Genomic DNA, 14,767 nt, shown 5'->3' on the forward strand with positions numbered 1-14,767 from the left:
ACACATATATATAAAGACTGCCCAGAGTAGATACCAACATGTTAATAGTGGTTATCTCCACACCCCAATACTGTGCACCTAGTTCTGTCACTTCCACGATCATCCTCTGTTTCCCAAATCCAGAGAACATCCCTTCCATTTGAATATCTTGATTTCATGTTTCAAACCCAGAATCAGAGAATCAAACATCTCAGATCTGGAAAGACCTGAAAGATTCACTCAATCTTCATTCAATCACTATTGCTTTCAAAATGTTCATGACACTCACATACCACCTGTTCAAAGTAATGTCTTTTTTTTAACATTTATTTCATTGAAGTGTAGTTGATTTACAATGTGTTAACTTCTCCTGTACAGCAAAATGATTCAGTTATACATATATATTTTTTTCATATTCTTGTCCACTATGGTTTATCACAGGATATTGAATATAGTTCCCTGTGCTCTACAGCAGGACCTTGTTGTTTAACCATCCTATATATAACAGTTTGCATCTGCAACCCCAAACTCCCAATCCTTCCCTCCCACGCCCCCTCCTTCCCAATGTAATATGTCTTTAAATAAACTCAATTTTCTTAGTACTCAGGTCTGATGTGCTACCTAATATTTTCTTCTAACACACACTGTAACGAATACCTAACCATTAACATTTAAAACATCTATCTGTGTACTGCCTAAAACCATCTCACATTCCTCTCATGGGAAACAGTGATCTGGCCCAACCACCAATTCATTAAAGAGACATTTATTGATTCTGTCCTATTTGCATAAGTATCAGCTGCAACAATGGGAAATTCATGTGAAGTTGTGAAACGCCTTCCAACAGGCATTTCTTCATCTGAGGATTCAGGGACTGGGAAAGGCCCTCCCTGGTCTCCCTGACTATGAGGGTCAAGGCTGGGGCTGGTTTGTTTCACTTCTCCTGAACACTGACTGCGTGCTTACCGCGTGCCAGGCAACCTTCAAATGCTTGACAAATAGGAATACGTTGAGCCCTTGTAACAACCCTAAGGTGGTTTGCCCAAGCTGTGGAACCTTTAAGGAAATTAACTGCTTTACAAACCTACCTACCCACTGGATTTAGATCCCTCCCCAAACACTTTAGTGCTTAAATGATACATCTCTATCGTGTGTGTGTGTGTGTGTGTGTGTGTGTGTGTGTGTGTGTGTTGCTTAGCTGCTTATAGATACATATGTATCTGTATGTATGTAAATCTATATATATGCAATTGCAAAAATCAACCGAATATTCTCAGCACTAATTTTCAAGTTTGGGATTTTAACTGCATACTTCTTGTGGTCCTCTAATTTTTAATTTTATTGTTTTTCTTCTACATCTTTTAGTTTCAATTTTTGGTTTCTATTTCCTGTTGGTTTTGTTCTTGGTTTATAAATGGAAGATAGGAAGCAAAGTCTTAAGTGCAATAGACTCTGTACCTAAACAGAGTTCAGATTTGCTTCCTTTCTTGGGAGCTCTTGAAAGCTTCTTTTTGTTTTCCTAAGCAGATCGGCAGAACTTAAGTGTTCAATCATCTAAAAAACTGGGCCTGAATAACTAAGAAGACTCACAGGCTAGTTTCCTCCCAAAGGAGACTACTGGTATTGCCTTTTGGCTTCATCTAACATCTAATTACTTTACAAGTAATATGATCTAGAATCTACTGTCTCTCTTGTAAGCAGTCATTGAATAGTGGTCAAAGCATAAACGGAAAAGGAACCTACATTCACAGAGAGTGAAATAAGTAGAAGAATCAAATCAGTCCCCTTGGTACAATGTCTCATATCTAAATTTTTAACCAAAAAAAAAGAAAATGTAATTAATAAAATTAATACAGAACACAGTAACAGGATGCCATGGACCTGAATAATGCTGATGTATTTTTGAAAAAAATAAAACATTTAAGAACCTGTATTCTGAATATTTCCTCCAGTCTGAGGCTTGCCTGTTCATTTTCTCAGTTTATCTCTTTTTCCTTTGTAGTTAGTACTTTTTGTGTTCTACATACTAAATATTTACCTACCCAAGGCTGCCAAGGTATTCCCCTATGTTTTCATACAGAAGCTTTATGGTTCTAGCTTTCATATTTAGGTTTATGGTCCATCCCAAATTAGTATGTGTGTACAGAAGGAGGTCAGTGTTCATTCTGTTTCCACTTGAATATCCAGTTGATCCAGAATTATTGGTTAAAAAGACTTCACTTTTCCCCATTGAAATGACTTGGCACTCGGGGCAAAAATCAACTTACAGCACCGGTATAGGTCTATTTCTGTTTCATTGATCTATTTTTCTACATTTATGCAAAGACCACATTGTTTTGATCACTGTAGCTTTACAGTGGGTCTTAGAAATCAGTAGATTAAGCAGTGTAAGTTCCCCAACTTCACCCTTCTTTTGAACATTTTTTGGGGCTACTCTAGATTTTTTGTGTTTCCATATACATTTTAGAATCAATTGTTAAGTTTTTCCAAAAAGATGGCTAGGGTTTTGACTGGGATTTAGACAGTTGGTTTTTTACTGCTATTGTAAATAATATTTAAAAATTTCACTTTCCTATATGTGTACGTATATTTACAACACATCTATCTGACAAATGATTCCTATACAGAATATATAATGAACTCCAACAAGTCAAAATCAACATTATCATCATTAGTGAAAATGGGCAAGGGCTTGAACAGATAATTCACAAAAGAAGATGCAGAATGGCCAATAAGCACACAATAAGTATACATCTGTCACCAGGGAAATGCTATTTCAGACCTTAATGAGATGCTATTTCACACTCACTAACAATGCTGAATGTTTAACAAGGATATGGAGCAACTGGAGTTTTGATACATTGCTGGTGGGAAGTGTAATCTGATAAAAACCACTTTGGAAATTAGTCTGGCAGTTAAATACATACCCACCCTATGACTAAGCAATTCTACTCCTAGATATTTATCCAAGAAAAATTCAGGCTTATATAAGAACGTTCATTGCAGCCTATTCACCATGGCCAAAAACTAGATACGACTCAAATGTCCATCATCAGGTGAATGGATGAACAAATCGTGGTACATTCATACAACACAAAAAGGAGCAAACTATTTTACCCTGACAAAGATTATCTCCTTGACCAAACTCTAGCCAGGCTCCTCTGAGACCTCCTCTACTAGGCATCAACCTTGGCCTATAATATAAAGACCTGAGCAAACATTAACATAGCTCCTAACAGCTCAAGGCCACACCACTAGGGTGTCTCTAGTCCCCCTTAGCATGCCTGCCTGAGAAAACTCAAGACTGCCAAAAGAACTTACTGTTGGTTCTAGGCAACACCTAAAGATAGGGCCTCCCTGTCTCCCAGCTAGCAAATCCAGATGGTTTCTGCTGGACCAACACTCCCTTTTCCCATTTTCTGTAATTTTTTCTCTGATTCTACTGAATCCCTGCTCGCCCCCCTCCTTCCTCCCTCACTTGCCCTTTAAAACACCCTCTGTACAAATCAGAGTTGAGTTTAGTTCATGCTGGATTCTTCTCCCTGTTGCAATAGTTATTGCTGATTAAAATCTGACCTTACCACTTTAGCATCCAGCTTTATCTGTGACAACGGGCGTTTATCTTTGACAACGTGTACAACATGGATGAATCTCAAAGAACATCTTGAGTGAAAGACACAAAAAGAATGCATACTGTATGATTCTGTTTATATGACATTCAAGAATAGGCAAATCTATGGTAGCCCGAAACAGAAAATGGTTGCTGGGGGGCGGGGGAGTGGTAATGAGACTAAGTAGAGATAAGGGAACTTTCTGGAGTTTCAGAAATATTTTTTATCTTGTTTCGGGTGGTGGTACATAGATATATGCAACTATCAACACTCATCAAACTGAACATTTTATTCTGTATATATTATCTCCCTCTCCCCATTCCCCTTCTCTCCTAAGAATACCTGAGGAAATTCCAGAAGGAAAAAAAAAGGTGAGGGATATAGCACATCCTCCAAGTTCCCTTTCCAATATCCATTCACCCTTTCTTCCTAAGAGGACCCCAATTTTGTTTGAGGCATCAATCTGCCCTATTGGAAATTCTTACCTCCCCACACTTTCCTGCACCCAGGAGTGAAGCCATGTGTCCTAATGATGGCTAATGAGAAGTACACAGAAGTCTACAGGGTTGGGCTTCCCAAAAAGCTACTGCTTTCCTTACGAAAATGGGCAGATTCAGACACATACATGGCTCTTGCTAGTATCCCTTCCTTTGCTTTCTTCCCAGAGCACAGCTGCTCAAACAGACTAAAAAAAATCTGATAACCCTGCTACAAACCTATCCTCACCCTGTGAAGCAAGCTGTGGGAGCTCTGAATCAATTCACAGCTGAGTAACTTTGTGAGTCGAAAATTTTCAGACATCAAAATGGAAAAAAAAAAAAAAGCGATTTCAACTGGAAGTCAAGAAATGACAACCAAGGACCTACTGTAAAGCACAGGGAACTATACTCGATGTTGTGTAATAACCTATAAGGAAAGAGACTCTGAAGAAGAATATAGATATATAAATATATACACATATATATATGTATAACTGAATCACTGTGCTGTACACCTGAAACTAACACGATATTGTAAATCAACTATACTTCAATAAAAAAAAGAATGACATATGCACTGCTGTGTTAAAGTATATATAAGAATTTAGTATACAAGTGACATTTCAAATCAATGGGGAAAATAAGACCATTTAATAGATGATGTAGGAACAAATGGCTAATAATTTGAGACAAAATTAAGTTAAAACTGCTACCTTATAATGTCCAAAATAATAAATATAGATGAATGATCTAAGCATAAAAGCCAAAACCATAGAAGTGCTAAAAGAAAATGTTATAAAGATTGAGAATGGCCTTTAAAAGCTTTACCCCAAAACCACAAGCCATAAAGTTAGATTGTCAGATTCTATACCCTAAAGCGTCACCATTTCTGTATTATGAAATGTACAGTACAAGCTATACTGAAAGACGAGCAACAGCTTGAGAGAAAATGCTGCAACAAATACCAAGGTAAAGGATTACTATTCCAGATACAAAAGGTTCTTACAAATCAATAATAAAAATACAAATAACCGAACAAGAAAAAGACAACAACCCAGTAGGACAGCAACGTGGGAGAGAGGATTCACACAGAAAATATCAATGAGTGTGTGAGCAGTCAAAAAATGCTCAGTCTCCCTCGTGATTTTAGGAATACAAATTAAGAACAGGTGTTATCTTCCACCTGCCAGTTGGTGAACAATCTAAGAGACTGAGAATGTTCCATGATTAGCATCTCCGTTCACCATAGGTTAAGAATGGAAATGGATTTCACCTCCTTGGAGGACCATCTTGCAGAAGCTTCTCCCCTGAAATCTGTCTCACGGGAAAACTCAAACACGTGTGCAAAGATGCTCATCACAGCACGATTTTTTTTTTTTTTTTTGCGGTATGCGGGCCTCTCACTGTTGTGGCCCCTCCCGCCGTGGAGCACAGGCTCCGGACGCGCAGGCTCAGCGGCCATGGCTCACGGGCCCAGCCACTCCGGGGCATGTGGGATCTTCCCGGACCGGGGCACGAACCCGCGTCCCCGGCATCGGCAGGCGGACTCTCAACCACTGCGCCACCAGGAAACCCCCACAGCACGATTTTAAGAACAAAATCATAACCACCTAAATGCTGACCAAAAGAACAGTCAAATAAGGTACAACCGCACTGCAGAATACTGTGCAGCCAATAAAAAGAATGAGGCAGATCTGGGTGAAATTACATATACAATATGTTCACAGTAGGCTCTTGAGTGGGGAAAAAGTACAGTTGACCCTTGAACAACGTGGAGGTTAGGGGTGCTGACCCCCATGCAGTAGAAAATCCAGGTACAGCTTTACAGTTGGCCCTCTGTATCCTCGGTTCCGCATCTACAGATTTGACAACTTTGGATCGTGTAGAATGGTATTTAATGAAAAAACACTCTGCCTGCTTAAGTGGACCTGTGCAGTTCAAACCCATCTTGCTCAAGAGTCAACTGTACTCACCTTTCTCATTTAAAAAATTAAGCTTTTAAGAGAGGGAAAAAAAAAGTGTGATATTACTATTTGAGATCTAAGATCACTACCTTTCGCAAATGTTTTCCAAAATCTAATGTTTTCCTTTTATTAAAAAAAAAAAATGGGGGCGATAAAACATCCCCAGTTTATTTGACCTTTCTGATGGCAAGGTTGGCAGCTAACGTATCCTCCACAGTATGTTCTAGTTCTAAAGTGACATGTCTTCTCTGGGAGTGGAAAGTACCTTGGCACCTGCCTTCAAAGTATTTCAGATCAAAATCTTAGCCCTGCTCTCTGGGGCATAGCTGTGAAGATGCAATCAGTGTGCTGGAGAGGCCAGGGCCCTCGGGAAAACGCTGGCTTTCCTGAGAGGTGATCCTGTGTCCTGCTTTCATGACGGGGTAGCGGGGGACATCTGTCGATTCGGTTGAGAAATCAGATGAACTTCTATTATTTGCACAGTAGAATTTCAGCCTTACAGCCCCTGGTCTGGCTTCTAACACATACGGACCACTGAAAACCAGTTAAACAGAAAACCAGAATTTTTAAGACCTCATCAGGAAATATAATCTTGAGCATTTGCATTCGGGTCTAATCAATTTAGCCATCCGACAGATAATTATTGTGTGTCTACAATGCGAATGGCCCTAAGGTAGACAGGTCCCTGCTTTGTGTTGTTTTCATTCTGGTCGAAGGGACAGACATTAAACAGCATGTCTGAACTACAACTGGGCTGATGACCACAAAGGAGACGCACGGAGTGTTACGAGAACACGGAACACAGGCTACGTCTTGTCTGCAGGAGCCAAAAAGGCCTCCTGGAAGGAGCCACACCTGAGATAAGTCAAAAATCTTGGCGTCATCTTTGACTCCTCACCATACATCCAATCCGTCAGTACATTCTATCAGCTTGACCTTCAGTGTATCCAGATTCTAACGGATTCCCAGCACCTCCACCGCTACCATCCTGAGCCAAGCCCCCAGCATCTCTGACTTGGGGTATTCTGAGAGCACATCTCCCTGCCTCCATGCTGCCCCCTACAGTCTGTTCTCACCAGAGACGCTGAAGGGATCCTGTTCAAACCCAAGTCACCTTTGTCTTCCAAGTCCCCCAGCGGCTCCCATCTCACTCAGAGTGAAAGCTGAGTCCTTAAAAGAGCTCGTCTCCCCCTCACTCAGCCGGCCTTGCAGCTCCTGGGACAGGCAGGGCCAGCTCCTGCCTCACAGGGCCTTTGTACTCTGCCTGGGACATTGCTTCCCCAGAAGTCCATCCTCAGGGCTCCCTCCCTCCCCAGCACTGACCTTCTCGATGGGGCCGTCCCTGGCCATCTCGGCTCACGTGGCCTTCCAACATTCCTACAGCATCGCCCACCATCTCATGTGCCAGATATGTTGCTCGTTTGCTTCCTGGCTGCTTCCTCCACTGGAATACATGCCCCATGACAGCTCCGTTTTTGTCTGTTTCATTCACTTCTGCATCCACACTAGAACAGGGTCTCCATAAACTGAGCAGGGTCTCAATAACGAATATCAAATGAAGGCATCAGTCTGAGGGATGACATGGAGCTGATCAGACAAGGAAGGGTGGGAGAAAGCATTTCGGGAGGGAATGGCCGGCTGAAAGGCCCCAGGAAAGACAGGAACAGGTCTCGCCCGAGGAACTGAGAGGACGGTGGCGAGAAGGAAAGAGCTGGGGGAAGCAAGATTGGAGGAGCCAGACGGAGCACGCAGGGCCGGGCGGACCATGTGAGAAACTTCGCTCTTTTTCTAACAGCAACAAGAAGCCATTAAACTAGGGAGTGACAAGGTCCCATGTGCCTTTTGCAAACCTCTGGCTTCAGTGTGAGAACTGGACTTGGGGACGTAAGCATGATTGGGGAGCTCAGTTGGCAGATGGGTGTCACGGCTCAGACCACGGATGACCTGAGCGTGGACTGAGACGGCAGCCGCAGAGGTGGAGGAAAGGAGGTAGATTCCAGAAACATTTTGCAGACACAATCTAAGGTCTCGGTGATTGATTCATAGATTCAAATTCATAGATGAATTTCACTTACAGGGGGTAAGTGAAAGGGCAGCTCCACGATGACTCCTACCTTTTTTACTCTAACTGAGTGGACAATGGCATCACCCACTGAGTTGCGAGGGTGGGGTGGCGTGGAGGAAAATTCGGGAAGGTGATCTTGAGTGCAGTTTTGGAAATAATGAATTTGAGATCATTCTGAGAAATCCAAATGGAGATTTCCAGCTGGCAAGGATCAGATCCAGGGTAGCGTGATCAGATCAGGAAAGGTGAGGCGTGTCGCTATTTATCTTGTGGCTGACGGAGAATCAAAAAGCTTCAAGTAGCAAAGTGACAGGATAAGATTTGTGATTCTGAAAAAATCACCCTGGCCACGGCATAAACACTTGGACAGGGGAGATGGCCAGACTAGAAGCAGGTAGAACAATAAGGACGTGTTGCAACAGATCAGGTGAGCGAGGGCTGTGGCCGTCGGGAAGGAAAAGGGAACAGACTTTCCCTTTGTCACCAGCCCATCTGCTGCACAGCTGCTGGGGATTTTTCTAAAACACAAACCCAGATCATGTCAGTTCCCCAACTTGAAAGCCCTTGGGACCTTCCCCATTCTGTTCTCTGACAACCTCTCCAGAATTCACTCTTGCTACCCAGCGCCCATCCAAGGTCAAGTTCCCCTAACACTTCCCCTAAGAGCTTTGATCTCTATGCTCTTTGGCTCCTGCTCTTTTCTTCTGCCTGGTAAACACCTATTCGCCTTTTTAAGACTCACCTCTCCTCCCCTGTGAAAATAAGAAAACCAGTGCTGACCGCTAGGAGTTGGCCTGGTACCACGAGCCAGGCTTCACTGCAGTTAGATGCTTGCCTGGTGCTCACAGAGGCCACGCTGTCCTTGTGTTGGACAGAAACAATCTCGCAGGACCAGCAGCACAAGGTCGCACTGCAACAGCGACGAATTGAGACAAAACAGGACCCCTTCATAATTTTGTCTAACAGACAAAACCAAGGTCATCATGCCAGTCACAGGCCCCAAACACTCCTCTCTCCTGGCTGAGATGAGCAACTGTGGCTTCTTTACGAATCACAGAGTGTCTGACTCCAGAAAAGTCAGACACACCTCCTCCTAGAAAAGACTGAGCTACCCAATCACAAAATTGTCCCCGCCTCCTGTGAGCACCCAATCCTGGGCAAATCTCTGCTTCCTTGAACCCTCCCCCAAATTACCCAACTGAAGCCCAAATCCTGTAAGTTCTTTCTAACACCCCTTACGGATAGGCCCCAAAGCTCCCTTAACTTAAAAAGAGCCTCCTATTTTAACTCAGGGCTTTCATCCGCTTTCCCAAGATTAATAACTTTAAAGTTTCAAATTCATAGATGAAAAAGAAAACTTCCCACTGGCTGGAAAATAAGGCAATTCTAAAATAAAATGTCTGTCAACTTTTTTTTTTTTTTTTTTTTTTTGCGGTACGCAGGCCTCTCACTGTTGTGGCCTCTCCCGTTGCGGAGCACAGGCTCCGGACGCGCAGGCTCAGCGGCCGTGGCTCACGGGCCCAGCCGCTCCGCGGCTTGTGGGATCTTCCCAGACCGGGGCACGAACCCGTGTCCCCTGCATCAGCAGGCGGACCCTCAACCACTGCACCACCAGGGAAGCCCTCTATCAACTTTTTAATGTTTCATTTTTATTACGAATTTTACACTCAAAACACTGGAGAATAGGAAAGTGAGCTAGCCAGAGAATCACGCTGGAATGAGCTGGTCCTGTAAGAGCACAGGTGAGGCTGGCTGACACGAAATCCCAGCAGTACGAAGCCACCCTGCTGTGTGATTTCTACCACCAGTATTCCGGGTGAAAACGGAGAGTCTGGTTCAACCAGGGTCTGGGTTTACTAGGATTAAGGGCAAGGGAAATAAAGCCATTGCCAAGAGAACTACTGAAGGATTGGCTATGAACTCGAAGCTCAGTTAAGAGGTAGCAGCCTACAGGGAAGTGTCTAAAGGCTGGCGAAAACCATGGAGGTCCTGAGGAGAAAGATGCTGAGGGCAGAGCAGAAACAACTGATCAAGCGTGCTGGAAAGAAGAGACTGGGGTTGAAGGGCGCTGCACTGTTCATCTGTGAGGTGGTGCATGCAGCACCGGGATGGAAATCCGGGGGATCGTGGTGGGAGCGGTGACAGAGGTGGATGAGCAGAGGTAATCACTGCAGATGAGGTGTTCAAGAAAATAAGCGTTCCCGCGTGAACACTGGGTCCTCCACATGCACGCTAGGAAGGCAACTAGGATGATGGCAAGAACTGAGGCAGAGAGGAAGGCCTGTGGGCCAGATACCCAAGTCATCAATGAATTAGGTGAATAACCAGCAGAAGGTAAAAAACAGTAATATGGAGGAGAGGATGCTGGGGACGTGGGTCTCAAAGAAATGGGGTGAGGGGACAAAGAGCAGTGAGGACACAAATTCTGATCCTCCTGATTCTAGGATATCCAGGGTGTGAGAAAACAGAGGCATGACTTGGCTTCAAGAAAAGGATATCCCCAGGGAAGGGCCGGCGTCAATACAAAGAGAGGGACGGAATGACTAAAGAGAGGCTAAGGAAATAGAGGTGGGGGATGATTATGGAGTGGTAATTTCAGAGGGCACAGTGGGGGCTGCAGGAGGGGTGCGATCAAGGGTAAAAATGAGTGGGGAACTGACTTAGGGGCACAGCATGATGGGGAAGATAAGGAGGACGGGGGAGTGGGGTGAGTTAGCCATCCTGGTAAGTGCACTATAGATAGCTGTTGAATCAAATGGGAGTTATTAGGCATAAACCTAAAATATCCAATCAGAAGCGTTCTAACTGTTGGACTGTAGGAGTGATGGAGTCTGTGGTGATGACGATGATGATGATGATTTGGTGACAATGGGGCAGTGATGATGACAACAACTACCAATTGTGAACACCTACTGTGTGCCAAGCACTCTTGGAAGCACGCCACATTTTTTTTTTTTAATTTTTTTTTTTTTTTTTTTTTTTTTTTTTTGCGGTACGCAGGCCTCTCACTGTTGTGGCCTCTCCCATTGCGGAGCACAGGCTCCGGATGCACAGGCTCAGCGGCCATGGCTCACGGGCCCAGCCACTCCGTGGCACGTGGGATCCTCCCGGACCGGGGCACGAACCCGTGTCCCCTGCATCGGCAGGCGGACTGTCAACCACTGCGCCACCAGGGAAGCCCGGAAGCACGCCACATTTAAGCCTCACAACAACCCTCTGAGACCGATAACAGCATTATTATCTGCAGAGGGGCTCTAAACCAAAAGGAGGGAGCAAACTAAAACAGAAATAACAGAATTGTAGGAGCCCTGGGGAGCTAATCGGCTTTTTGAACATTATTTTAGGGATCTTACAGCTGTAACTCATGGCGGCAGGAACCAGCATGACCCACAGCTATTTCAGTAACTTCAAACAAATAATATTCAGACTGGAGGAAAAATCAAAATAACAATAAGAATTTATTGAAGGCTTCACTTCGTGCCAGATCCTGTGCTAACCTTTGCATGGATTATCTCATTTAATCCTCATATCTAAAAGGCAAGCTACCATTATTATCCCCATTATAAAGATAAGAAAACTAAAGCAGAAAGAGAGTAACATGCCCACAATTCACACAAAGAATTCCTATTTAATAAGATGACTTCTTGACAAGACTTAAGGGTTTCATATGTTACAGTGAAGGTGCAGGTCACAGTATCAACAGAACTTGAAAGTTATTAAATCCTGCAAAATATCTTAAAACATTAACTTATGGATTCTCACCATCTCTTTGCGTGTTTTTTCCAGATGAGAGAAAACCCAGTGCAAAAAAAGCTTTGATGAAGTGCATCCAGATGGCAAACATGTCTGGTTTTTACGGCCCGGGCACCTACCCCAGAAGATTCTGATTCAGTGGATCTAGAGTCGGCCCTGAGTATCTGCGTTTCTTTTAAAAGCTCCAAAGGCTCTGCTGGTGTGCAGTTTGGGCTGGGAACTACTGCCTTAGATTCTCTGCAGTTCCAAATCCAAACTTCCCCTATGACGTTGAGATGTCTGAAGACACCAAGGGCATTGGAAACGGAGGCAGAGAAGAGGCGAAATTATAAAACCCATCCAACAGAGAGCCAAGGAAAGGCATGCTCTGGTTATACTATTTCTCTGTACTTTTGTGTCTGAACTATTTCCTAGCTAATTTGCTTTATTTTCTTAAATTAATTTTTATTGTAGTTGATTTACAATGTTGTGTTAGTTTCTGCTGTACAACAAAGTGAATCAGTTACACATATACATATATGTACTCTTTTTTAAGATTCTTTTCCCATACAGGTCATTACAAAGTATTGAGTAGAGTTCCCTGTGCTAGACAGTAGGTTCTTATTAGTTATCTATTTTATATATAGTACCTAATTTGCTTTATGTAGGCAAGTTGGCCAAAAATGTTACCAACAAATATTAAATGAGCCAAGTATTACCAATAAATATTAAGTAAACCTAGCCCTAACGTGCTACTGAAAAGTATTTTATTTCTCTCTGGTAATTCTGACGGCACTTCTGATTCTCTTAGCAAACAGCAGTCAAATATGAGAAAAATTGCTTCTAATTCAATAATGCTACGGATGTGGTCAACAGAGATCAAAAGCTGGAGAAGAAATACAGTTGGGTATAATTCATTTAAGCTCACAAATTTCACCAGGGACTGCCTTCAAGCCTTTAATACTTATGAATGTATTTATCTATTTATTTAATCAACCACCACTAACACGTACTACACGCCAGACACTACACTAAGTGCTTTACTAATATTTAATATCATTTCATCTTTACAAGCACCTATGAAGTGGGTATTATTTTCATCCCCACTTTACAGATCAAGAGACTGAGACACAGAGTGATTTAGTAACCTGCCCAAGTTCACGCAGCTAGTGAATGGCCCATCTTGACAGTCTGGCTCCAGAGTCCATGCTCTGAATCACCATGCTTAGTCTCCAAGACCTACAAAAAGTTCAAACCTTAACCCAAAACTTGTTTTCCCCACCAGGTCCCTACAAGGCCGCAGCTTCCAAGGCATTCATTCAGTTCCTCAAACAGTCCATACTCCTTCCTTGACCTGCCTGAACACCCTCCTATATCCCTATTTTCTTTCTTTTTTAAAGTCATCTGTTCTCAGCTCAAACATTATCAACTAAATTTCAAACTCTAATGGCGCACTGTATTTCTCAGCATTAAACACAAAATTGTAATTATATTACTTCCTGGGTAATTATTTGCTTCCTGTCTTTTCCAACTAGGGGGTGAGTTCAGACACCATGTCAATCTTCTTCATGGGTTCTCAATCACTGAATACCCACCAACCAGACAAAAGGAAATAAGCTCTCCATAATTTGGGTTTTCTTTTTTTGTTTTTGGCCACGCTGCCAGGCTTGTGGGATCTCAGTTCCCTGACCAGGGACTGAATCCGCGCCCTTGGCAGTGAAAGTGCAGAGTCCTAACCACTGGACCGCCATGTAACTCCCTCAATAATTTTTGTTGAATGAATGAATGAGTGGCATACACTCAAGGCTCATGCTTTCTTTTTCATGCTTTCTGGTACGTGACACATACCTGTGCTCGCAACGGCCCCCCACATAGCCCCCACTACACCCGCAAAAGTGCAGACTCCAATAGCACACAGGAAAGCTCTCTGGAAAATACTGGCTCTGCACACAAATATTATGTGACCCTGGACAGGTCATTTCCCCCCTTAACTGACCTGAGTTTCAGGTGCACAATGGGGATCACGCCAAGTCCCAATGGAATGTAACCTACAAAAGAGGGAGAACCTGCACTTCTCCCCATAACCTATCAAAACTGTAGTTATTACTCGTTTCAAGTGTGTTTCCAGCAAGACCCTGGCTCCGAGAAGGCCAAGTCCACGTCTGCCTGGTTCAGCGCCGTATCCCAGGCACGGTACCCGCGGGCTTGTACCGTGCCTGGCCCACAGCAAAAATTAGATAATTATGAGTTAAGTAGATGAATGCCTGCTCTGAGCATTTCACAGATGTCGCACGAGTTGACGGGTGACTTCTGGCGTAAAAGCGTATTCCTTAGACACAGGCCCGCCTCCCACCTAGGCCCCAGCCCCCCGGAGATGCCAGCCCCTAACCCCACGCCAGGCAGTCACCTCTTGCATATAGAAGCATCTTCGCAAGTGCCGCGCACGCCCTCGTCGTCCGTGTCGGTAGGGGAAGAACAGGTGGTGAAAGAGGGCCTCCTCAGGCTAGTGGCCATGGGCGTGAAGGTGTCGGGGTGCTGCGTCCACCGGTGACATGGAAGCGGGGTCGACGGACGCCGGGAAAATGAGCGAGCCCCGGACAAGGTAGTAGAGACGGACTGGGTTCTACAAGTCTCACCTGGCGCGGCTCAGTGACGCCGCCCACGGCGGCTGCCCCAGCAACCTGCCCGCTGATTAGATCCTTTGAGAAGACGCTCATTGGACAATTTCCCCGCCCCATCAGCCCACGGAGGTGCCCATTGGACAACTCCCTTGGCCCCGCCCACATAACCCGGAAGTACCCGGAGGGAGAAAGTAAACTGAAATTGACGTGAGAGGGCACCGCAATGCTCTCCGGGAATTGTAGTCTTAGGGGCTTTGAGAGGCCCCTGCGTTTCTTTTTTTTTTTTTTTTTTTTCGCGGTACGCGGGCCTCTCACT

The 14,767-nt window shown here is 44.1% G+C and overlaps 1 protein-coding gene across 2 annotated transcripts in view; it reads right to left on the reverse strand.

Moving 5' to 3' along the window:
- Positions 1-14,520, reverse strand: part of LCMT1 (leucine carboxyl methyltransferase 1) — a 53,639-nt gene extending 39,119 nt beyond the window's left edge. Inside the window, exon 1 of one of the 2 annotated variants that reach the window (XM_019922017.3) lies at positions 14,238-14,520. In XM_019922017.3, the coding sequence (XP_019777576.1) occupies positions 14,238-14,344 (107 nt within the window). In that variant the 5' untranslated portion in view covers positions 14,345-14,520. The remainder of the gene's footprint in view (positions 1-14,237) is intronic. The other variant, XM_019922018.3, reaches the window with a different exon arrangement.
- Between the last annotated feature and the right edge of the window lie 247 nt (positions 14,521-14,767).

The sequence above is a fragment of the Tursiops truncatus genome, chromosome 15 (genome assembly GCF_011762595.2).
Source record: "Tursiops truncatus isolate mTurTru1 chromosome 15, mTurTru1.mat.Y, whole genome shotgun sequence".
Lineage (NCBI taxonomy): Eukaryota > Metazoa > Chordata > Mammalia > Artiodactyla > Delphinidae > Tursiops > Tursiops truncatus.